General features: G+C 46.1%; 1 protein-coding gene and 1 long non-coding RNA gene across 3 annotated transcripts in view; one reads left to right on the top strand and one right to left on the bottom strand.

Moving 5' to 3' along the window:
* The window catches only part of LOC145541735 (uncharacterized), a 68,030-nt gene that overhangs the window by 27,965 nt on the left and 14,071 nt on the right, over positions 1 to 25,994 (bottom strand). For both annotated transcript variants that reach the window (XR_014079237.1, XR_014079238.1), the window contains exons 2-4: positions 20,459 to 20,609; positions 6,131 to 6,312; positions 4,534 to 4,685 (exon numbers count right to left, since the gene is read on the bottom strand). This is a non-coding gene — a long non-coding RNA (uncharacterized LOC145541735). The remainder of the gene's footprint in view (positions 1 to 4,533; positions 4,686 to 6,130; positions 6,313 to 20,458; positions 20,610 to 25,994) is intronic.
* On the top strand, positions 6,399 to 25,597 carry SCIMP (SLP adaptor and CSK interacting membrane protein). The gene is made up of 5 exons (XM_081579057.1): positions 6,399 to 6,526; positions 17,000 to 17,123; positions 19,195 to 19,258; positions 20,750 to 20,823; positions 23,140 to 25,597. Exons 1-5 carry the CDS (start codon positions 6,485 to 6,487, stop codon positions 23,346 to 23,348), a joined length of 513 nt encoding a protein of 170 aa, XP_081435183.1. The 5' UTR covers positions 6,399 to 6,484; the 3' UTR covers positions 23,349 to 25,597.

Here is a 25,994-nt window from a genome sequence, read left to right as displayed (position 1 = left end):
AGGGAAGTCCCCCTGGTCTGCTCTTCTTTTTAATTCCTTCTCCTCAGCCCTGCTACTTCTAATAGAGAAAAAAAAAATTTCAGTGGGAAACTATGGATTATGTAAACTCTAGAGGTCATCCCTCTGAGTTTTCTGATCCTAGTTCTCTGTAAAGTGTAGAGATAATTGATAGCAAGACAGAAATGATTCTTATCCAGAGCTATGGAAATTCAGTCCTATCCTGTAGAGGCTAGCTTTCTTCTCACCCACCCTCTTGGTGGAAAAACCAGTTTGGCTTACATCTGCACATTTATTTCAATACTCTTGATCTATAAATTTGTCTGTTCTTTGGATTTTCTTTTAAACCTACTCTAATGTCTGCCTGGTTGCCTCATTGATTAATTAGTAGGATAAAAAACTTTAACAGATGCTCATTTTTATATCTGCATGAGATTCATGATTTTATCTTTCTATTTTTTTGTAATTTTATTTATTTTTGGCTGTACTGAGTCTTCATTGCTGGGTGGGCTTTTCTCTAGTTGCTGTGAATTGGGAGTACTCTGTAGTTGCAGTGTGAAGGCTTCTCATTGCAGTGGCTTCTCTTGTTGCAGAGCACAGGCTCTAGGGTGCTTGGGCTTCAGTAGGGCTTCCAGGGCTCTAGAACACAAGCTCAGTAGTTGTGGTGCACAGGCTTAGTTGCTCCAAGGCATGTAGGATCTTCCTGCACCAGGGATCAAAACTGTGTCCCCTGCATTGGCAGGCAGATCCTTTACCACTGAGCCACCAGGGAAGCCCATGATTTTATCTTTCATTGAAAATTATCTTTTGGGACATTCCTGGTGTGGTTCAGTGGTTACGAATCTATTTTCCAATGGAGGGGATGTGGGGTTTGATCCTTGGTCAGGGGTCTGAGATCCCAAGTGCTGCTGAGCAACGAAGTCCATGTGCCAAAGTTTCTGAAGCCCATGGGCTCTGGAGCCCACATGCCACAACTAGGGAGCCCTATGCTGCGTGATGCAACTAAGATTCCACTGTGCTGGGACTGACACCCAAGGCAGCCTAATTAATTTTGTAAAGAGACTACCAAGACAAGATTAAAGGAGTGCAGGCCTCGCACACACCCTGATTCTTATCAGCAAACCCACCCTAGAACCACTGCTGTAAAACTCTTCACCAAATCTTCCCTGGTTGGGACACACAGGTTTTCAGGCCACAAGCTCTCTGTGTCCCCCTTTGCCTGGCAAAGCAATAAAGCTATCTTTTTCTACTTCATGTAGGAATCTATCCGAGATTCAGTTCAGCACCGGTGCAGAGAGGCTGAGTTTTGGGCATCAAATTCATGTTTAACTGGGACGGAGTTCCACTTCGGGATGACGAGAAAGGTCTGGAGAGGGATGCTGGTGATGGTTACACAACAGTGTAAATGTACTTAATGTCACTGAACTCTACACTTAAAAATGGTAAAAATGGTAAATTTTATGTTGTACATATTTTATAGAAAAAACAAGAAAAAAGAGTGGCTCATTTGAATACTTTCTTGGGTAGGTTTCTGTGAGTAAAGTTGAAATTGGACAAGATTTCACAGCTTCTCAGAGACTGATCTTCTGTGTATGTGTGATTTTTAAAAATAAACCTTCCTCCTTCCACCAAATCCCCTCAGTTCTCAACCAAACAGCAAACAACTGTGACCCACCATTTAGAAGGTCCCATGGCATCTGGTCCCATCACTTCATAGGAAATAGATGGGGAAACAGTGGAAACAGTGTCAGACTTTATTTTTGGGGGCTCCAAAATCACTGCTGATGGTGATTGCAGCCATGAAATTAAAAGACACTTACTCCTTGGAAGGAAGGTTATGGCCAATCTAGATAGCATATTTAAAAGCAGAGACATTACTTTGCCAACAAAAGTCCGTTTAGTCAAGGCTGTGGTTTTTCCAGTGGTCATGTATGGATGTGAGAGTTGGACGGTGAGGAAAGCTGAGCGCCGCAGAATTGATGCTTTTGAACTGTGGTGTTGGAGAAGACTCTTGAGAGTCCCTTGGACTGCAAGGAGATCCAATCAATCCATCCTAAGGGAGATCAATCCTGGGTGTTCATTGGAAGGACTGATGTTGAAGCTAAAACTTCAATACTTTGGCCACCTCACGCGAAGAGTTGACTCATTGGAAAAGACCCTAATGCTGGGTAGGATTGGGGGCAGGAGGAGAAGGGGACGACAGAGGATGAGATGGTTGGATGGCATCACCGACTCGATGGACATGGGTTTGGGTAGACTCCGGGAGTTGGTGATGGACAGGGAGGCCTGGCGTGCTGCGGTTCATGGGGTCGCAAAGAGTCGGACACGACTGAGCAACTGAACTGAACTGAATGAAACAGAATGGAGGAGATAAAAATAAAAAAGAAGGAGCTGGCAGTGTGAGTGGGGAGAAACTAGGCTGATGGTGTGATACTAGTTCTGAAAGAATTGTCTGGGTAAGCAAATGACCTTGAAACCATCTCTGAACTGGCTTAGACACGTACAAGAGAGTTTGGTACGATTCAGGAGATGCTAGAGGAGTATTAGTTTCCTGTTAGTGGCTGTGCCAAACTACCACAAATGCAGGGGCTTAAGACAGCACAGATCTACTCTCCTACAGTTCTGGACATCAGGTGTCCCAAATAGGTTGGCAGGCCTGGCTCCTTCTGCAGGCTTTCAGGGAGAACCTGTTTCCCTGCCTTTTCTCACTCCCAGGGGCTGCCGGCTTTCCTCGGCTCATGACCCCTCTTCCATCACTCCAGCCTCTTACTTCCACGGTCACAGCTCCTACCCTGACTCTGACCTTCCTGCCTCCCTCTTGGGAAGAGCCTTTCCATCCAAGATCTGCCACCCTGTTTCAGGACGTCGGTGTCCTGGTTCAGTGGAGTCACTTGAGCTGCATTGGGAAGTGTGAAGTGAAAGTTGCTCAGTCATGTCCAACTCTTTGTGACCCCTTGGACTATACAGGCCATGGAATTCTCCAGGCCAGAATACTGGAGGGGGTAGCCTTTCCCTTCTCCAGGGGATCTTCCCAACCCAGGGATCGAACCCAGGTCTCCCGCATTGCAGGTGGATTCTTTACCAGCTGAGCCACAAGGGACAAGGGGAGCCACAAGGGACAAGGGAAGCCACAAGGGAAGCGTTGGGAAGGACCTCACTCAAATCTGAGTTTGCCAAGTTGAGTGCTTTTCCCACTGTACCAGGTTGCCCAACTGTGCCCTATGTTCAAGGTGGTGAACTTCATTAAGCTTCGAGTCCTCCCTTCAGTGGCCACTCCTTCCAAGGTGCCAGCTGCCACCACAAGGGTTGCTTCCACACCGAGAGCTTTCAACCATTGGGTTTGATTCTGTTTTGATGCCACACAATACAAGTGGAAACTTCGTCCCCATGTCAGCAGTTTTGCAATCAGAAGTCAGAAACCATAGCCTCTGGGTATTTTATTTCTGTCCACATAACTCCATACACCCCTGTCTTCAGCTATTGTTCATGGCAGGAATTAGTGAACACTGGCGAAGGGGCACAAAGAATAAGACCTTCATGTTATAGGTGGCTGGGCCACCTTAGGGAGAAGAAACAATACAGCAGAAGCTGTGTGTTACCCGGCAGGATGCTAACCAGGACACTGAATCGTGAGGGTAAGGAATGGATTAGACTCCCTTCTGAGTCTCCTCCAGTGTGATGGTCACTGGTTTTGTGGCTTTAAGTGGTGAACGTCTTATTTGCCCAGCCTTACCTCCAAGGTCTTGTCCATTCTGACCAAAATAAGAACTGTTGCTTTTTTCCCCCTTTCTTTCAGTTTAAGGTAGTTTGATACTTTTAACCATAGGGTGATAAAGTTGTTCAGCCTGACCTCGGCTCAGAATCCTGAGGAGGAGAGGAAAGTTCCACAGATGACCACCAGAGGGCGCCTTGATACCTGCAGGAACCTCTCCTGCAGGAAGCACTTCAGATGTGCTAGAAGGCCAAACAGACCACCCCAACTTCCTGTCCTCCTCCTGTGGTGGGAAGACAGAGGCGGAGCTAGGGAAAGTGTGGGCGGCAAAGAAGTGGGCAGGTCTAAACGACCTGATGGGGGCTCTCAATTTTGCTCTCAGACTCCCTCTGCCAACAGTCACTCCCCACCAGACACACAACCATCTGCTGCTGCCCAAACACTCTGGGTTGGTCTCTCCACATTCTCTCCCCTTGGTGAGCTCCTACACATCCTTCAAGGCCCAATTCAAATGCCCTCTCAGCCCTCTCATTTTGGGCTCCCATGGCACTAGTATTCATTTGTTTCAATGGTAATTACTTACGTGCCCTTCTGCCCTGAAGAACATGAGTTCCCCAAGGGAGACTTGCTCAGCTCAGAGCAGAGACCTGGCACAAAGCAAAGGGTACTGAACCTCACCAGCATTATATTGTTTCCAGCTTCCTTCTGTACCTTGAGAGGCTTTCCTGAGGGCAGGCGCTGTGTTTAACTCTTCTCTCTGGCCCTCAAACCACCAGCATGTGACCTGGCAAAGTAGCCCCTCAAGGTTGCTAGAATGAAGTTACCTTCTTTGGGTATGCAACTCATTTATTTTCCCTGTAGATGACTTGGCTTCTTTTTTCAGTCGACACGTATCCATTAGGCATTTTCGGTTGTGCCCAGGTCTGTGCTGAGGTCCAGGGTTGAGGAGGGTAGTTGAGGAGGTGTCCTGTCCCAGCTGCAGAGAGCAGACAATAATGGAAGAGAGATTCATGGCATAATCTCTGAAGCACCTTCTTGTTTATCAAACTCTTCTATTTTACAAACAAGGAAACTGAGGCCAGGGAGGCTAAGTGTTCATGTAGGAAATCGTTGGCAGACCGAGTCCAGCATTTGGACCTCCTGACACCCCTGCTTGGATGTGCTGTGTCAAGTGCATTGTGGGAAGCAGTGGGTTGACCAAGTTCACTGCATTTCAGCTAAACATGGCCATCCCAAAGGCTTAGCAAAATCATTTATGGCAGGAGTCGATGAGACACAAACCAAGGAGTCACCAAAGAGTAGCAGAAGATAAGTTCTACCCACCGAAGCATTTATTCACTTCTCGAAAGATCATTTACCATTTGCTTTAGAGAAGTTTTTGAGCAGCTAAGTTTTGGATCAACATTAATAAGAAAGAACCTAGACTTTTGCAAATGGACAGACCTGGGTTGAAGGTCTTTCCTGGCCTGTGCAGAGCTGATTCCTGATGTAACCACCTGGAACCTCGATATTCTTACCTGTAAAATAATCTTCCAAATAAGTGAAGACAAGGTGAGATAAGAGTACCAGTTTGGGGTCCTGATTCCCAGAGGGGGATACTCCCTCAGCTCAGTTCAGTTCAGTCGCTCATTCGTGTCCGACTCTTTGCGACCCCATGGAGTACAGCATGCCAGGCTTCCCTGTCCATCACCAACTCCTGGAGTTTACTCAAACTCATGTCCATTGAGTCAGTGATGTCATTCAGCCATCTCATCCTCTGTCGTCCTCTTCTCCTCCCGCCTTCAATCTTTCCCAGCATCAGGGTCTTTTCCAATGAGTCAGTTCTTTGCATCAGGTGGCCAAAGTATTGGCCACCTACTTTGGGATACTCCCTAGTGGGATTTATCACTTCTGTGGTGAGCTGACAATTGTGTGCGTCCCCTCCCAGTGCCAAGTCCAGTGACTCCTGTCAGTTACTTCAAATTGGCCCTGGTGAGGATATTTATGTCATGGAAATAAGCAAACACTACAAATTTCAGAAATCTTTTTGTCTCCCGAGAGCCTGTTGTTAAACGTTTACCAGACATCCCAGGGTATTGTCATTATGGTTGAAAGTAATCAGAACTTTTTCACCCCAGGCAGACACAATGCATACCAGTTTGGCTATTTTTTCTGCCGTGACCACTCAGTCAGAACAGTCAATTCTACAGAATGGTTGGCTGGCTTCCCCACCCACGGCCCCCATTTCGGAGGCAGTGGTGTTGTGGGGAAGACGATTCAGTCCAGTGGTCAGTTGGACCCACTTCTTGATGCAGTGTGTCACACACCCTCAGAAACAGGGGCAAAAGCTGGGTCAGAGTGCCAGGGCCCCCCGGGGGCTTATGAGAGCTGTCTTCCTTGGGGGACAGCCTTTATATCAATACATGTGAACTGGTTTCTTACCCAAGTCTGTCTCTGAGTCTGGGGGGTTGTCAGGTTCCCTTAGCTTTTCTGGAGTTCCAGGGTGCTCAGGGCAGGCTTGTCTGTGGGGAACCCCCCCAGCCTTGGGGCCCAACCTCTCCACCACAGGATGGTCCACTGGTGGGCCTTGCAGGAACACAGGAGCAGCAAGGAGAATCCGGCTCCTAGAAGAGGAATTGGTTGCCTGGTGATGGTGTCTGGGCCTCTCCCTGGTGGGCTGAGCATAAAGGGGAAGTGTCGTCAGGCTGGCACTCACAGCTCGGGCTGGGTGGAAGCGCCTGTGGGTGAGGGACTGCCTCTCCCCAGCTGTGCTGAGCCGTGGCCTTCAGAGCACTGATGGCCCCTCAGCTGTTTACATCTGGACCTCCTACAACTCAGGTAAGCACCTGGGCCCTGTCAAGGCAGGTGACTTCCAGGCCTGGGCTGGGGGATTGTAGCCTGGGGCCTGGGGACCACTGGGTGGGGCTGGAGAAAAACTGGCCTTGAAGAAACCACCCTGCTGGTGGCTGGCTGGATGACCTCAAGGTCATCTCCAGCTCCTGGGGCCTCCTCGTGTGTATGGTGGGCTCATGAAGAGGCCTGCTTTTCAGGCTGGAATGATGTAATACCTGGGAGTGAGACATGTGTAGTATGAGGAGGTTGTAGTCATTCTCTGGATTCTGATGGTGAGTTTGGGTACCTGATCCACGCGAGGACCCTCAGTAGGTCTGTGCTGGAGGGAGGATGGGGATCGAGGCACTAACTCTGTGAACTTGGGGCTCCCCCTGAAGCCCTGGGATGAGCATCAACAACCCTGGTGTCTTTGTCGCTGTGTCTCTAGCATTCAGGGACTTCTCTTTTAGAGGACCTCTCTTTTAGAGGCTTCAGGGTCAAGACCTCCATTGAGCCATCTACTCTTGCCCTCCGGAAAAAATTACTGCGGTGGGGCCCTGGGTTCAGCTTTGTCCTTTTCACTTCCACCTTCTCACGCATCAGTTGTCCCTCATGTCACTCCCTTACCTGGTCCCTCTGCATGTGTGGACATCTGAGGAAGCATCAGAAGTGGGGATTGTTGAGCCTGCAGAAGACAAGGGCTGGGAGCTTCTTTTTAATAATTTTTTTTTAGCATCTCTTTCTTTTTCTCTTTCTGAAAATTAGAAAACTGCAAAGCAATAGGGGAAACAATGACCCTTGATCCCACCACCTCACGACAATCATGGTAAAGAGGGTGCTGCTGTCTTGCCTTCCAGTCATTTTTTCTTAGGCATAGCTGTTTCGGAAAGTTACCTATGTTTCATTTTGATGTAAGTTCATTCTAGACATACATGTCACTGCTGTCTTCAGGGCACCAGCATCCCTGATCTCTTTCATCTACTCAACATGAGGCCCGCGTTCCTGCCAGAGAGTCCCTGGGTGACAGATTCAAGTTTCCCTCACATTCTCAGAGCCAAACAAATAGGGAAAAGTAAGTAATAGCAAGGGGCTTCCCTGGTGGCTAAGACGAGTAAGAATCTGCCTGCAATGCAGGTGACCTGGGTTTGATTCCTGGGTCAGAAAGATCCCCTGGAGAAGGGAATGGCAACCCACTCCAGTATTCTTGCCTGGAGAATTCCACGGACAGAGGAGCTTGGCGGGCTACAGTCCATGGGGTCCTGAAGAGTCAGATGTGACTGAGTGACTAACACTTACTTACAAGCAAAGGCAAGTAGAAACTTGGATGGACCCAAGGAAGGACTCCTGGGTTGTAGAAATCCTGGGATAAACTCACTAAGAATTCTGAATGACCTGCAGCTCTGGAGGGCTCTGCTAACCCATCACCCCAAACATCTCAAAGATACTAGAAAATTGACCTGTTTGAGAGTAGGGAGCAGAAGCTCTTGTAAAACACGATGCCTAAATTTTTGAAAATGTGTTTGCTTTATGCCTCACAGCAAGGCTGGGTGGGAGGGAAAGAAAGAGGGATCCTACTCTCACGCGCTGAACAATCTAAATTCACTTTTCTGTGTTTTCTCCCAGCCATTCTCCTGTCACATCTTCAAGTAATGTTACAAGATGTGGCTATAGTCTAGATATAAGTCAGTATTCTGTTCCTTTTATTTTATGTGGTTTCTCAATTGTTCATGATACTTTCTTTCTAATGATTCCTTAATTACTGCATCCTATCCTATCAAGTCTCCAGTCTTCTTGCCTGGAAAATCCCATGGACAGAGAAGCCTGGCAGGCCCCAGTCCATGGGGTCTCAAAGGGCCAGACACGACTGACTAACACACACATTCTATCAAGTGGCCCTTGTGTAATTTTCTTCCCCAAGAGACACCAATTTGACTGCTGGGCAGCTCCCTGTTCATCTCTACAAAGGTGCACATGGTTGTCCTCTTAGAGTTTTACTTTGTTCAGATTATTTCTCAGACTATATTTCTAGAAATGATATTATAGAATTAAAGGGTGTGATCATTTTTTAAATGTACTATTTTCTTTCCAAAATTTTATTTAAAATTAATGTGTACTATCACTGGCCCTGTGGGAAGGTCCGTTTCACCACAACTTTGCCATGATAGAATTTTATGGTTATCTTTCATTTTTGCTAGCAGGTAGATGTAGTTCCTAACTGTGGCCACAGGGGCCATAAACTATGATGGGTGAGTGTATGTGAACAGAGTCAAGCTCTGTAATGAAATAAATCAGACAACAAGATTAATCTGAGAGCTGGTGTGATAAGCTATAACACTGAGGGGAACACGTGTGAAAAAGGATATGTTTGGCTTGATTTCTCCTCTTTAGCTCTCTAGGACTTATATTTAACCTTTCACAGAAGTGGAAGGACAGAGAGAGGGAGAAGAGAAACTGAACTTTTAATACTCTGCTCCCACCCTTCCCCAGGCACGCTTGAGTTTTACTTTTTTAATTTATTTTGGCCACACCATTACGGCATATGGGATCTTAGTTCCCTGACCAAGGGTTGAACCCACACCCCCTGCTTTGGAAGCACGGAGTCTTAACCTCTGGACCTCCAGGAAAATCCCATACTTGGATTTTAGGTGGCCATCAACCATCCAGACAGCCATTTCTGGTGCTGACAACAGCAGGGCAGGGTCTGGTGGGAGCTTGGCCTCACTAAGCCTGCGCAGTGACCGTCTGGGAACTAGAGATGAATTCGGGCAAGCACAGCTCATGCTGGCTGGCAGGTGTTGCCTCAGTATTATCTGGAGTCTCCCAGACACTTGAGATCCAGGAGGAGAGCAGTTCGGACTCTCATTCCATGCCCTGCAAAAGTGCAAAGCTGTCCCTCAGATTTCTATGGGTTCCGCAGGAGGCCAGCCCTGCTCTGAGCCCCTGTGGGTAAGCCTCTGTTCCATACTGCACCAACCCAGGGGTGAAATAGTGTTATAATTTGGGTGGGAAGCTGAAATTAATTTTATTAATATGTTTTACTTAACCCACTATATCCAAAATACTATCATTTCAACATGTAACTGAGATGAACATTTATTAATGAGATCTGTTATGTTCTTTCTGTACCAAGTCTTTGAAATCCAGCGTATATTTCACACTTGCAGCACATACCCAACTAGCCATCTAGCCAGTGCTCAGGGGAAGAGCCTCACGGGGCCAGTGGTTGCTGTCTTGGACAGGGCAGGCCTCTGGTAGAGGGATTTGTGTCCATAAAGGCAGAGTAAGAAACGGGACTCATATTCACATCTCCCCAACTTCCTGCTAAGCTATCTGCAAGTCCACCTCTTCCCACAAAGCCTTTTTCTGACTCTAACTTTCTGAAACTGTAATCTACCCCACCAACACACGCATTCCAACCACACCTCTTGGGACTCATGGCTATTTCAGGTCACTTATTTTTCATGAGAAAAACCCAAGTCTTTCAATACACAGGGCATGACCGTTAATACACTTTGAAATAAATTGAGAAGCTGACACTCAGGACTTCTTCTCATGAAATAGGCTAGAATAGATGAGAAACTGTCAGTTGGAGGGCACTCTGTGTCCTTTGATACACTTTGTGAAACATTTTATTTATGTGAATATATGTGTAGCTGTCACATTGTAAATTGTACATCTTACTCTGAGGAATTTCGTTAAGGAAAAAAAAAAAAAGCAAATTCTTGAATAAAGCCACAGTCTCCAGAATTCCTGATGATGGAGAGTGAATGTGTTTTCTGCCACTGAATCCCCGGAAACACCTTTTGGGGAAGTGAGAGTCAGGGCTGGGCTGGTAGTTGCTTTTAGTGGCTCTCTCACCCTGACCCTACTCAAAACTGAGGGTCTTAGGCTACGGAGGACAGAGCAGCCACGAGAGAGAAGCTGCCACTCCACCCTCCACACCTGTCTGCCTGGCTTCTGCTTCCCAGCCAGCCGCTTAAAGCCCATGACCAAAGGCAGGGGGAGAGCAGGGAGCCTGCCCAAGCTCTTGTGTCCAGGTGAGGTGCTTTAGAACTAGAATGCCAGCACTTGAATTTCAGACCCTGGATCCAAACTGCCTACTGCATCATTAGAGAGGAAGCCTGCCCCCGACAAGGAAAGAGGGAAAGAGGCGGGGCCGTCAGTCATTCATTCATTTATTCACAGATGCGTATGGCACTCCCACTGCATTCCAGGTGAAGTTCTAGGCACTAGAAAGAGTAGTAGAGGGAGCAGCAAGATTCTTGCTCTCCGGGAGCTTACAGCCTGTGTAGGAGATGATGAACAGCAAAATAAACCATCAGACAGCTGTCACAGTAAATGTAGGCAGGCTCAGTTGGAGGGGGAAAATTGCATTTTGAATATTGATCATAGCATGTTGCAGAGTGGGAGGCAGGGCTGTCTGCCTCCCACCTCGCCGCCCCCAGCACCTTGCCTGTCGACTCTTCCTAACTCAGACAGGAGCTTCCGGCCAGCTTCCTGCCTTCTCATCCCAGTCTGGTTCTGCTAACAGCACAGCCTTCCCTCCATCCTTGTTCCCTTTTAAAAGCTGATTGTTCCATCTGAGCCCCTGAAGGTAGCTTTTGCTCTCTCTTCTCTGCCTGCATTTCATTTTGTCCTTTTTCCTGACACTTTCACAGTTTATAAACACACTGACTCCCTGTATTTTAAACAATCTTTCCTCGATCTCACTTTCCCCTTTCTTGAAATTCAGGCTTCCCTTGCCTTCTGGGCTTTCATCAAGCTGACTAGAGCTCTCTTTAAGCTGTTATCAGAGGAGTGACTGAGATGCAAAGTCCGTCTGAGGACAGGGTGATTGAGAAGAAGCGGGTTGAGAGAGTGCAGGACACTGAGCTCTGGGGCAAGGAGCATCTGTGAAGCTGGGAAGGGAGGACAAGCAGGCAGGACAATGGGCAGACAGCAGGTCTTCCCAGGTCGCCTTAGCCCTGCAGGAACTTCACTCCAATGCCATGTTCGGTTATGACTATCCTCTAAGGACTTTGAATAAGATTCTAGGATGCCCTTGCTCCGGCCAACGCCCTGGGGAAGGAATCCCAAGGCTCCATGAAGTCATTCACACCCTAATAAAAATCAGTTCCTCTTCCTCAGTGTCTGGTACTGACGGTATAAATGCCAGTATCAGGCAAATGGGTATAAATGGAGGGGAAGCAGGGAGAGGAGGGAGCATAGAACTTTGCTCTGAAGAGAGTGATGTGTTGAAGATGGAGTTCCATCAGCCATGTGACAAGCAAACAGGAGAAGTCTTTGGGTTCAATGGGTTTGTTTTAGTGCCTTCAGTCTACTTTGCTGCTTCTACTGCCTGTGAATGTTGCAAGGGACAAGCCCCCAGCCTCCTTAACTCCACAGCTCGGGGCTCTGCAGGCTGGCTTGATGCAGTGTTTCTCCCTGAGGCCTGAAAATCCACTGGAGTGCATGTTAACAATGGTGAGCCCCGAGTTCCACACCAGAGTTACAAATCAGAATTGGGAGTAGAGTCGGGGCACAGACTGTGGTATCTATCTGCATTTTAGTACATTTCCCAAAGCTTTGGCTTGGTGGTCACAATTAAGAGTCCCGGGCTTAGCTTCTGATTTTTTCCACTTATGACCTTGGGCAAGTTCATTGAGCTCATCTAAACTTCTACTCTCTTTTCTCTAAAGTGGGGTTATAATTATGACCTGCCGTACATTGTGGTTGAACTCATGGTAAGGTAGCATATAATGTATGTTACTTTTCTAAGATGCATTTTCATATTGAGGTTCTTATTATTTGGAACAAGTCACAACTCAAGCCGGAGGTCTTGCCAATACTGGAATTTCTTGACCGAGGGTTCTGCTTTCAGTTCTGTTATGACAAGAAGTATTTATCAACTTGGTGTCAATCTGACAGAGTAAAAATAGCATGAACTTTGGTATCAGACCAGGTTGCGCTGCAATCTTAGACTAGTCAGCTACTAGCCGTGCTGCCTTCAACAAATTGCCTAAACCCTCTGAGTTCTCTCTTTTTATCTGTATAGAATGAGGGTAATAATAACACCTCCCAACACCAGGTTATAAGGATTAGGTGATAACATGTATGTCGATGGTTCTCAACATTGGCCTCCCACTAGAATCATTTGGAGAACTTTACTAAAACAAAGTCCCAATGGCCAGGCCCCAGGTTGGGAATTTCCACTCTTCCTCAAGTTCTTGCCCTGGGGTCTGACACACCAAGGTCCTCAATAGCTAATGACTAAAGGCAGCTCCCTTGTTCTTCTGACTCTTCTTTTTTCCATTTGTGGTGTCCACCAAATGCTCCCCTGGTTGATGGGAACTGAGCTGAGGCCCTGCCCTCCTCCTGGCAGCCAGGACCCCTAACCTGTATCTGTAGACTCAGAACCTCACCCTCCCCGGGCCCAGGACCTGCTGACCTATGGCTCAGCTTTGCATCAGCTCTGGGGCCACACTGAATCCTTCCCTCCTCTGGTCCATATTGCACTATGAGCCCCCACTCTGGCTCACAGGGCCCTCTCTTATCTCTGAGCCCAAGTCCAGCCTTGAGAAACTTCCAATGACCTCAGACTCTTGAAAAAAAAAAGTCTCCTCCCATGTGGCAGTCCCCTCCCAGACACAGAGACCCACGTCTGTCCCCAGCCTCGTGGTGGGTCCTCACTGCTTCTTCCCTGGGCCAGCAACATCGAGCACTCTGTGGTGGACTTCTGATCAGAGATGACAGGATCATTGCTGACTTTTTCCCCTTTCATTCCGGAAACATCAACAGAAGGCAAAAAAAAAATTTTTTAAATTTTTTATAATGTATAAACCCATGAGACCACTTTCATAGAGTCTCATCTTCCTGCAGTATGAGCATGAGGTGGTTTGTGTGGTGGTCCCACCCACCCCGAGATGTGCACATCCCAACCCCTGGAACTTGTGGTTATGTCAGATTACAAGGCAAGGAGGAACTGTGGTCACAAGCAGAACTGAGGTTGCAAATCAGCTGACCTGGAGACGCGGTGATGAACCTGGGTTATCCAGGTGAGCCAGATGTAACCACAGCATGCGTGTGTGCATGCATGCTCAGTCATGTCCACCTCTTTGTGACCCCTCAGACTGTAGCCCGGCAGGCTCCTCTGTCCATGGGATTTTCCAGGCAAGAATACTGGAGTGGGTTGCCATTTCCTCCTCCAGGGGATCTTCCCGACCCTGGGATCAAACCTACCTCTCCCGGATTGGCAGGCAGGTTCTTTACAGCCGTGCCACCAGGGAGGCCCATTGTAATCACAAGAGTCCTTATAAGTGGGAGAGGGAGGCACAAGAGGAGGTGAGATGTGACTGGGGAAGGACTGTCAGAGAGAAGGAGGAGGGGGCTGTGAGCCAAGGACCACAAGCAACCTCCAGAAGCTGAAAGGAGCAAGGAAGTGGCTTCTCCAGTGGGGCCTTCGGAAGGGGCCAACCCTGCCCAATCGCAACATGCTGGCTGTTGTGTTATCCAGCAATTTAGCTGGATGACACTTCTGTGTTGTTTTTAGCTGTGGCATCCACGGTGATTTGTTGGAGTGGCCACAGCGAACAGATGCAGTTTGTTTCTAACGACACTACTGCCTGGCTTCCTGCCTTGTTCCAACAGGGAGAGGCCTCCCCCAGTGACATTTCGGTCCAACCCCAAAACTTTTGATTACTAAGCAGACTCATTTCAGTTTTAAAAATTTAGTCACGCTCATTTAAAAACTTCCATCTCATCTTTGACTCAAAGCTCCCCGCTTTGCCCATTGAGGGGAGTAGAGAGTGGGGTGAGGGGTGAAGGCTGCCTCAGCTCCCTAAGCACCCCTCCCTGACCTTACCCCCCTGGTATGGGATTGAGGAGGAAACACAGGGACAGACGGTTTTCCACAGGAAGCTCCCCTCGCTGGGTCACTGCTGCTGATGGAGTCTGTGGTGTTGGGTGGAGACTCACCCCTGGTCCTTGAGTCCCTTGGGTCCCTTGAGAGACTCAGCTGCACCTTTGGGCTGGCTGCCAGCCTCCTCTCATGTAAACACCTCTTTGCCTGATGCTTCAGTAGCTCTCAGGAAGCCTGTGCCCCACGACCTTATCCACTCCAGGTCTGACAACACAAGTGGGACTCAGTTTCCATACTTTCCAGAGCCTGAACTGGACTATACAGCCATGACACACTGCCCACCGGCTGTACTCCCTGCCATCTCTCCCCAGGGCTCCTGTCCCCTCTCTCGGGGTGGGGGGGGCACCCATTGGGATGTGGGTGAGGAAGCCCCTTCCTCAGCTGCATGCTCCCAAAGCATGGAAGCAGGGACTGAGCTGCATGCTCCCAAAAAGACCAGCTCGTCTTGGTTCTGTTGAAAAGGCACCTGTCAGCAGTCCATGGGGGGAGAGCTATTTCTCTGATCTTAGGTTATGGGGAACTTGGAACTTTCATTCTCAAACCCTGATCATTCATTCTGGGGAATGCCTTGGGCCCCCACACCATCATATGACTACCACAGCGATGTTCCTTTTGAAGTAAAGTGAGATATTCTGACCTCCATCTCTCCTTGATGATTCAGAGGCATCCTGACACTGGAAGGGCCTGAAACATAGAGAGGAAATGTTCCACCCTCCCTCCTACCTGGGTGACCTAGAGGAGACATCTTTGTCTCAGGCCCTGTCTAGAAAAGAGTGTAGTGGTGAGGGTGAAATAAGATGAGTGATGAGAAAGCTCTTGGTGCACTAAACATGCTCAAAACATCTGATGGGAAATCAAAGCCATTAGATTTGTGAGGACAGGACTGCAGAATATTTACCACTTTGCATAGTTCTGAAAAGTGACCCATAGTTTCACTTTCTGGCATCATCCTATTTCCTCTTTCTTTCCCAAGAATCTGATGAGAATAAAATTTCTTTGAACTTGAAATCTGAACAAAAGGAAGCTACACTAAATAGTTGATTGACTCAGCAGTGTTATAAAAGTAAACACAAAAGTTAAGAAAGATAAAAAAGCAAAGAATTCAGAGGGTTTACAAAGAACACTCACAGCCTCCAGGCCTCTCGCTTCCCTCCCCACACCCAGTCATGCTCTTCAGATGCAGCAGCTTTTAACTCTGTCTGGTGTGTGTTCCTATAGCTCTGAAGAGTATGTTTATATTTCTCCTTGGAGAAATCCGTCAGGAGTAAAAGAAAAAGTCAAAGAGATAGAAAATATGAGGGGAAAATTAGACTAAGAACTAGGAGACATTTAAGTAAGAGAAAAGAGACTGAGTGGCCATCAACAGATAGATGGATGAAGAAAATGTGGAGGTATACATATATATTCACACACACATATATACCATGGAATATTACTCGACCATAAAGAATGAAATATTACCACTTACACAACACAGATGGACTTAGAGAAGAACACACTAAGTGAAGTAAGTCAGACACAGAAAGACAAATACTATATGACATCACTTAGATATGGAATTTTTAAAAATAATACAAATGAACTTGTTTACAAAACAGAAACAAACTCACAGAACTAGAAAACAAACTTATAACTACCAAAGGGGAAGGAGGAGAGGGATAAACTAGGAACATCGGATTAACAGATACACACTACTATATATAAAGTATTTACTGTACATATATATATATATATATATAAAGGATTTTCTGTATAGCACAGAGAACTATATTCTACATCTTGTAATAACCTATAACGGAAACGAATCTTTTCTCATGCAGACTGATTCAGTTTGCTTTGCATCTTTCTCCCTCTGATCATGCCTCACTCAAAGAGATCCATCAAGGTATTTTTCTAACCTCCACCTCAAAAAACAAGTGAAAATGTTAGTCGCTTAGTTGTATCTGACTCTTTGCAACCCCATGGTCTGCAGCCTGCCAGGCTCCTCTGTCTATGGAATTCTCCAGGCAAGAATACTGGAGTGGGTTGGCAGTCCCTTCTCCACAGGATCATCCCAACCCAGGAACTGAACCCAGGTCTACATTATAGGCAGATTCTTTACATCTGAGCCACCAGGGAAGCACCCCCCACACACACATCCCCCAAAAAAGCTCTCAAAATTCTATCTGCCCTATTATGAATTTAGTCTAGTTGTCCCTTTGATATAAAAACAACTGCTGTCAGTTATTGCTTTAAATGGCATTTCCCCTTCCTGCTGCTTGTTTGACAGTATAAAGAAAAGCAGTGATTATGTCTACAGTTTCTAGAGTAACTGATAAGTACATGTCTTACCTCTAATTTTCGTAAATTCCCTGTAAGGTAGTAGACAGCATCACTCGCATATTGCAGGTGAGGACACTGAGGCTTGGAGAAAGCTAATCATTTGCCTGAAGTCTCTCAGCTGCAAATCAGCAGGGTTTGATTGTGAACAAATGCCTGCCTGGTCCCTAAGCAGATGTAGCTGCACAAAGTGGGAGATAACTGCCTCCACCCCCAAAAAAGCCCTTCACTCATGTCTTATCCTCTCCCTCCATTCTTCTCAGGATTCCAAGGCCACGAAATGGTGGGAGGACAATTTCTGGATCATCTTGGCTGTGGCCATCATCTTTACCTCTGTGAGCCTGGGCACCATCCTGTTCTGTGTCTGTAGGTGTCTGTTTAGACAAGGTAATGACCCTCCCCCTTGGGCAGGTGGAGGGAGAGAAGGGAAGAAGTGGTTGTCAGGGCATTGAGGGTTCTTTAGGGCAAAAAGATTAGTTCTGGGCTTGCATGGGCTGAACTCTGGATTTAGCATCATGCACTCTGGGTCTGAGTCCTAGCTCTGCTACTAATTTATGTCTCTGGGCCTCAATTTCCCCCTATGCACAGGGAAGGGAGGGAGCTTACTTAATCTCCCAGAACTCTTCTGGCCCTCAGGGCTTGGGTAAAAGCAGAATCAGTTTCAAGGCACCCTGTTCTCCAGTGCTGTCTCTCTCCAATGTGGCTGCTGATCACAGCACCTTACCTCTGGAACTTGAGAGTACAAGCGCATGGAATGTCAAAAACTGTCTTGATTCCAAATGCATTGAGTTGTATACATGAAATACGTACTGCGTTTTGTATGGCAATCATTCTCCACAAAGTAGTTTTTTAAAATGTCTTAGAACACCTCTGGCTGTCTAATGGTTAAGACTCCACGCTTCCAAAGCAGGGAGCATGGATTCAATCCCTGGTCAGGGAAGTAAGATCCCACATGACATGCAAGATACAAAAAAAAAAAAAAAAATTAAAAAACTGAGTGTTTTTGAGCTATCTAAAAAAAAGTCCTAATTTGAGTTTTCTATCTCTCACCTTACCCCATGGTGTACCTTCACATTTTGAAGTGTGGTATAAAAAAAACAGTCTTCAGGCATGAAAAATGGACCTAATTCATGGTTGATCACAGTGACTGCCTATTCTAAGATCATACTCTGAATTTGGGGGTATTATATGTGCCTTGGATAGAGGTTCTTAGCACACTTGGACATAAATAAGCAGCTTCCTGGAGGATTAATGTAAATTTAGACTATCTACAAGTGAATTTCTACTTTAATATTCATCTCCAAAAACATGAAATTCTGGTTCAATAGTGAGTTTTCTTAAGATCCTACCCCCTACCTAATGACCTAGGCCTGGAGTACCCCTGGGGATGGTAAATGTTCTGAGAGGTATGGCCGTCTTGCCCTGGGGCACCTAGGGGGCATCCCTCCATGATCAGGGCCCTGTCCTCCTGATGCATCTGGACACGGCCTCAGGGTCCTGCTGAACCAGTGCTGGAAGGTCAAGGCTGCTCAGGAATGAAAGCTTCTGTCATTCTTTTCAATCTCTCTTTGGAGATAAGAAAAGCAAGGTTCAGAGAGAGACAAATCCTTGGTTCGGGTCTCCTAGGACTTGGCGGCAGTTGGGGCCAGAACTCGGGTACACTGGGCTCCTCATTCAAAGTCCTTTCCCCTCCACCCCCTGATGGTAATTAGGTTTTTTAAATACAGAAAGTGTATTCTAGCCATTATAGTCCTCTATCCACTTGCCTTTTTAAAATATTTCATTTTTAAATTTTTATTTGTTTTAATTTTGGTTGCACAGGTTCTTGGGCGCGGTGCACAAGCTTTTGCTAGCTGTGGTGTGCCAGTTTAGTTGCCTCGAAGCATATGAGATCTTAGTTCCCTGACCAGGGATCGAACCATGTCCCCTGCATTGGAAGGCAGATTCTTAACCACTGGACCACTAGGGAAGTCCCAAAACATTTTGCTTTTAGATATGGACAAAATATGACCCTGAACAAAAACTTTATTTATTCTCTTTTATCCTGACCCACTCCTATTAACAAGTAGGTTATAATTAATAATAACTTACACGTCCAGCATATCACAGTTTACAAACTGCTGTTCCCATTCTTCATCTCATTTCCTACCATTAATGCTTTTGGCTATTCACTCAACTAGTACTTCCAAGTGACAACTATATGCTAGGTAGACACAGTACCAGGCGATGAGGAAGCAGCCACAGCCCACACTGGATTAGTCCCAGACTCTGAGGTCAGACGGTCTGGATGACATTCTGACTCTATCACTTATGAGCTCTGTGCCCCTAAGTCTGTTTTCTCTGGATGGTTCTTCTTCTGACTATCCTGAACCTGCCCATTCTCTAATCTCTTCTAAACTCTAAAGATCACAATTTTGGACAATTCTTCCTAAATGAATATGCTTCTTTTTTTCCTTAGGCAAGAAATGGGAAGTTTCCAAGTCCTTGAAACAAAAGCAGAGAGATGAAGAAATGATGTATGAGTAAGTGTGGGGAATCCCGCTTTTTAATTTTGAGAACCGCCTGTCCACTTCCATTCTTGTGCCTGTGCTACTGAGCTGGTGTGTGCGTGCTCAGTCACCTAGTCGTGTCCAACTCTTTGTGACCCTGTGGACTGTAGCCCACCAGGCTCCACTGCCCATGGGATTTTTCCAGGCAAGAATACTGGAGTGGGTTGCCATTCCCTTCTCCGGGGGATCTTCCTGACCCAGGGATCCAACACACATCTCCTGCTTGGCTGGCAGATTCTTTACCACTGAGTCACCTGGGAAGCCCCTGAAACTTCTTACCAAAGTATAATATAAATACATAAAAATGCATATGGTAAGAGTACAACTCAATGAATTTCCACAAACTAAACAGACACGGTAGCTGGCACCCAGATCAAGAAACAAAATTACCAGCACCTCAATCTCATAGATGCCCTTTCAGCCTTTAAACCCTAAGGATAATCACTGTCTGAAATAGTATAGGCTCATTTTTCCTTGTCTTTATACTTCATATACATGGAATTATACAGTAAGTGTTATTCAGTGTTTAACCTCTTCTGCTCAGCACTTTTTTGAGATTCATTGTGTGTAGTTGTAGACTGTTCATTCTTATTACCATAGAGTGTTCCACTGTGGAACTGAACCATGATGAATTTATCCATTCTGCTACTTATGGGCATTTGGGTAGCATCCAGTTTGCCACTGTTATGAATAGTGCTGTTATAAACATTCTAGTAACATATCTTTTGATCAGCAGGATATAAACCCAATGATGCTGTCATATGGTGGGTGTATGTTTAGCATTAGGAGTACACCTGTTTTTTGTTTGTTTGTTTGGCTATGCTGGGTCTTCATTGCTTCAAGGGCTTTTCTCCAGTTGTGGTGAGTGGGGGATATTCTTCATTGAGGTATGAGGGCTTCTCGCTGCTGTGACTTCTCTTGTTGCAGAGCACAGGCTAAGAGCTTTAATAGCTGCAGCATATGGGTTCCATAGTTGTGGCTCCCCAGGCTCCAGAGCACAGGCTCAATAGTTGTGGCGCATGGGCTTAGTTGCTCAGCAGTATGTTGACCTCCCAGATCAGGGGTCGAACCCATATCTCCTGCACTGGCAGGTGGATTCCTTATCACTGAGCCACCTGGGAAGCCCAGGTTTTGCACATCCATTTTGCACATCAAAATACACCTGGTGCTTACCTCCCCCTCCTGATCCAGCTCAGGTAAACACAGGAAGATGAGCTCCGTGGTCTAAGTTAGAGTGCTTCTGCTCCACACCCTCAAATCCAAATGGTCCCTGGGCTAAAGAAATGATTTCTTTAGAGTGTCAGTTACAGATGGGATGCAAGACCTAGAAAAGAAAGGAGATGCTTTCAGTCTTTAGGGACCAAGATTTGAATGTTCAACTCTGTCCATTTCCCTTGACATTTTCTCTTAAATGGCAGGCATGATCAAAACCAAACACTGACTCCTATTCTTTCTCTCTTCCAGGAATGTTACGGAACAATTCTCAGTTCAATTACCCCCTCTGCCACCCAGGGATATGCTCTCTCCAGAAGTTGCCTGTGAGTATATTTTGCTGATAACAGTCTCATTCAGGGTAGAATAATGAACTTGTCTTGGCATCTGAGTCAGCTTGTGCTCAGTTGCTCAGTCAAGTCCTACTCTTTGCAACCCCACAGACTATAGCCCACTAGGCTCCTCTGTCCATGGGATTCTCCAGGCAAGAATACTGGAGTGGATTGCCATTTCCTCCTCCAGGGGATCTTCCTGACCCAGGGATCGAAGCCACCTCTCCTGTGTCTCCTGCATTAGCAGGCAAATTCTTTACCACTGAGCCACTTGGGAAGCAGTCAGCTTGGGTTGCCCATAAAACAGTAACACAGACAATGTGGCTTAAATGACAGTAAATTCTCACAGTTCTGGAGGCTAAAAGTCCAAGATCAAGGTGACAGGCCAATCTGGTTTCTGGTGAGAATACTTCTAGTTTCTCACTGTGTCCTCACATGGAGGGAAGACAGCTCTCTGGTGTCTCTTAGAAGGGCACTAATCCTATTGGATCAGGGTCCTGCCCTTCTGACCTTGTTTAACTTTAATTACTTACTTGGAGACTCCATCTCTGAATACAACTGCACTGGTGGTTAGAGTTTCACCATATGGATTTTGTGGGGACACAAACTTTCAGTCTATCATACCAGAATTTTCAGATGGCAGCAGCCTGTTTCAAGGAGATGAATTAAGTTTAAGGTGGAGGGGAGGAGTACAAAATAAGTACCAATGCTTCCAATATTCAATGTGTAAATTCATATTCAAATTCCAGCTTGCGGCATGGGTATAAAGGAACACTGGGCCTCTCACACTTCATATCAGAAAATCTCTGCCTGGTTCCCTTGACTGGAATATTCTTCCTTAAGCTCTACATACAGCTGACTTTACCTCACCCTTCGGGTGTCAGCTCAAATGTTACCACCTCAGAGAGTTCATCCCTGACCATCCTACATAAAGAAATCCTTCTAATTCTCCTTTTGAAGTTTATGGCAATTATCCTAAGTGAGCTTATTTAATTATCCTTCATTTGTCCATTATCTGTCTCCTCCATTATAATACAAACTCTAGAAAATAGGTGCCTTTCTTGTCTTGTTCACCGTTGTTTACCCACCATTAAGAACAGTGCCTAGAGGGACTTCCCTGGAGGTCCAAGGGTAAGACTCCACACTCCCAGGGCAGGGGGCCTGGGTTTGATCCCTGGTTGGGGAACTAGATCCCCCACGTGCCATACAACTAAAAAGTTTGCATGCCACAACTAAGACCCTGGACAACCAAATAAATAAATACAAATATTAAAAAAATAGTGTCTGGAGCTTAGTAGATAATGGATGAAAATATTTTAATTGAATATCTATTAAATATAGATGTCTATTTAATAGATATCTAATATCTATTAAAATATTTTCATCCATTATCTACTAAGCTCCAGACACTATTTTTTTTAATATTTGTATTTGCAGTAAAGACCTGCTGTTTCTAAAACAAAAGAAAAGAAAATATTTTAATTGAATAGATAAATAGTAATATTAGCTAGCATTTATTGAGCAGGCACTGTGTGTCAGATCCCGTGCTAGGCACTTTATAGGTACTGTCTCATTTAATCCTCTCAACAACTATAAGCAGCAGGTACATTATTATGTCCATCTGACAGAGGAAGACACTGAAGCACAGAGAAGTTAAGCAACTAACTCATGGTCACACAGCTAGTGACTGCTGAATCCTGAAGATGAGTTTGGATCTGACTGCAGAACTGAAATGGTGGTTGTTATTCAAGTTCTCTTAGGAAAAGATGTGATTGTGGGGAGGCAGTTCCAGGCCCCATCAAGGGGGAGCTGAGATTTTCCTCCCACTTTAGTCCATGTGCTATGTGACACCACTGCCCCCTTCCTTCTTAGCAGAGGGGTGATGGATGTGAGCAATTATAGATAGTTCTGGAATGCAGTGTTCAGTCATTGTGAGGGATGTGTCTGAAAGGAGATATTGTTTGTATCGCTTCCTTATGAGAATTAGAACCTGTAGGCACAGCACTACTCATTCCACTACTAGCTCTGGTCAGTTTCTTGTCTGAACTTCTGTCTTGTGGTTCCCACTGCAGTGCAGTCAGGCAAAGCAACACGGGAGTCAAGGTGTCTGACTGATGTTTGCTACTTACTCACTGGGGTGAGCCCGAGACTGTGTCATGGCTGGACCTCAGTTTCCTCTGTGAAATGGGGATCTGGTCCACCAAGATGTGGGAGGATCACTGAAACCCATGAAAATCATGCAGAGCCACTTGGTCAAAAATACATAAACACATGCTAGCTTTGCATCTGATACCTTTTTGTGTATTCTAGCCCCACAGGAAACCCCAAGTCAGCCCATACCAGCTGCATACTCTTTGGTACATAAAGTTAGAAATAAGACAACCACCGTCCCAAGCTATATGGAGCCTGAGGAAGACTATGATGATGTTGATGTCCCTGCCAATACAGAAAACCATCATCTTGAAGCAAACGTTTCTTCCTTTTGGCAAGCAGAAGACGGTTCACAGAGCTTATTTTAAAAACAGTCAAGAATGGCTGAAGTTCAATAAGTGCCCAGGTCCGAAAGCCAGTGGTAACATTATGGAGCTCTATAAGATAAAGACTTTCTGAATCAGATGGAGAAGCATCAGTGGTCAGATAACTGCAGCCAGAGGAAAGCTGCCTGTGCTCAGCTCTGAGAATGGAGAGGAGTCAGGCCTTGGCCTTCTGCTGAGCAAGGTTCCATCCAGAGGCCCACTGGACCCTGCAAAGCCCTCCCCACTTCCCTCCACCCTGAGAAACCACTCAGTTCTCGGCATTCTTCCCCTGTTTGTGTGGTTCTAAGTGTCTTAAATCTTGGTGTTTGATTGTACGAGCCTCCCAGACTCCCATCCCCTGCACAGACCCCACCCCCTCCACCCACCTCACACATTGAGGGGTTGTGGGTGGTAGTCACAGCTAAGCGCTGTTGCACACAAGTCACACATCATGCCTTGTGCATTCTTCAAGGGTGGGGGTGTGCTTTTCATTCTTGTGAACCCTCCCCACCTACACAACCCCAAGTCCCAAGGCCTCTCTATGACATCGGCCAAACTAACCACAGAGATCCAAGTTCCCAGCCAGAATTTTTTCACTGCTTCCCGGCTGCACCGTAACAATCAACAAAGAATAGAAGTCATCTTCTGGACCACAGGATAGACGTTACCCATAGGGGTGTTGATTTTGCAATATGTGTACTGGAGGAAAGAAGGTTTCCCCAGGCAAAATCATAGGGAACAGGAAAGAAAGGGGCAAGTCAGTGGCAGATTCAAGATGAGAGTTCAGGGGTCTTTAATACCCTTGTCCGATATTTTCATTACTGCTTCCCCCCTTGTGTAGCATTCAAGACAAACAGCATCATATCCTCCTTGCCAGATTCCTGTCCCTGAGTGACTGGGAGGCAGAAACTCCAGTTCAACATGCTACACCTAATGATACACCCGGGGAGTGGGCTGCTGTCCAGTTATACAAGTGTCCTAGTGGGGTCGCCAAGGCCTGATTAAGCTTTGTAGGCTCCTGAACCTCATCCATTCCTTCAAGTTGATGTGCTGACACCTGAGGACTTGACACTGTCTAGCCAGACTCACAGGATGCTGACTTCTAAGCAATCCCTGAGAAATCCAGCTAACAGGCTTGCAGAGCGAGCAGCATAACTGGTGGAAAGGCCCAGGAGTGACACCTGGACTGAGCTCCTCCTTGAGAGATGGAAAGCGTGTACCTGTCATCCCCCTCAACCACATAACCACTGCTGGACCATTGAGGACATGTGCTTCCTCCCAGGTTTTCTCTTTCTAGACTCCATAGAAACTTGCAACTCCTTGTAATACCTCCTTGTTGTAGACCAGTGGTTCTCTAACTATGGCCTTAGGAAACTCTGGTATTCCATGAGCCAGAGAGGACTCATTTCTTAAATCCTAGAAAAAACCCACGTGCCCTAGAGCCCACACATGACAACTACTGAAGCCCGCACGCCTAGAGCTTCTGTTCCACAACAAGAGGAGCCACCTCAATGAGAAGCCCAAGCGCTGCAATAGAGTAGCCTCTGATCGCCACAACTAGAGGAAGCCTGCACAAAGCAACAAAGACCCAGCGCAGCCATAAATTAATTAATTATATTTTTTAATTATAGGAAAAAAATGGCTAAAGGATAGAAGTGTTTACCAAGCATGCTTTCCCTTTAAAATTTTCCAAAAACCATCCACATCTACACCAAAAGTTAAAAAGTAAATACCAGACATGTGTAAACTCCTCCTTGGTTTCTGGGCCACCACCATCTTCTGGTTCTCCTCCTGCCTGACTGGCCTGTCTCCATCTTTGCAAGAACACCTCCTTCTGAAACATCTTGTCAATGCCAATCTTTCTCAGGGTCCTGTCCCTGCATCTCCCTCCAAACACTCATGAGTGACCTCATGGGATCTCACCGCTCCCTGCCATTGGCCCTGATGAAACACTTCTTGCTCTGCATTATAATTGCTTAGTTAATTTCTTATCCTCCTTCCTAACTCGGGACTCTTTGGGGTGGAACTCGGGACTCTTTGGGGTGGAAGCTGTCTGGCTCACCACTATAGTCCCAGTGTCCAGCTCAAACCCTGGCATATATTAGGCACCTAATAAATATTTATTGAATGTTGATCATTAATGGAAAATCTACCAGTGTGACAAAAACAGATCATTTTTATCTGGGCCTGTGTAACTTGGCTGAGATTTTATACAGGGCACCTGTAATAAAACCATGTTTTCTACCAACAAAGTTGTTTCCAGTTTGGATGATATAGTTAGGTACGTCAAGATTTCACAGGACATTTTTGTGTATTCTAGCCCCACAGGAAACCCCAAGTCAGCCACCAGTGTCATACTCATAGATAAACTCAGAAATAAGAAGACAGTTTCCATTCTGAGCAACAGTGATGATGTTAAAATCCCTACAAATATGGAAAACTATCATTTGGAAACAATTCCTGTTCTACTACCTTAGCTGATTTAAGAACTGATGGCTTACCCATGCCCCAAATCAGTGAATTTAGTTTTCTTTAAAATAGTTAACAGTCTGATCTTCTTTGTGATACAGACAAGATTGTTCCCCAGAAATGCTCTGGTTTACTAGCAACAAATTTTACAAATCGTGTGTATCAGTTAGTATGCTTTAG

The sequence above is a fragment of the Giraffa tippelskirchi genome, chromosome 3 (genome assembly GCF_054371585.1).
Source record: "Giraffa tippelskirchi isolate mGirTip1 chromosome 3, T2T-mGirTip1v1.2.pri, whole genome shotgun sequence".
NCBI lineage: Eukaryota > Metazoa > Chordata > Mammalia > Artiodactyla > Giraffidae > Giraffa > Giraffa tippelskirchi.
Note: the sequence above shows the minus strand (reverse complement) of the source record. Positions and strands in the feature narration are given on the sequence as shown.

Bases quoted from the DNA above. Each gene is read 5' to 3' on its own strand.
- SCIMP (XM_081579057.1), top strand. From the start codon at position 6,485: ATGGCCCCTCAGCTGTTTACATCTGGACCTCCTACAACTCAG. The intron at 6,527-16,999 runs GTAAGCACCTGG...CATTCTTCTCAG, and splicing joins CTGGACCTCCTACAACTCAG to GATTCCAAGGCCACGAAATG. The intron at 17,124-19,194 runs GTAATGACCCTC...TTTTTTCCTTAG, and splicing joins TAGGTGTCTGTTTAGACAAG to GCAAGAAATGGGAAGTTTCC.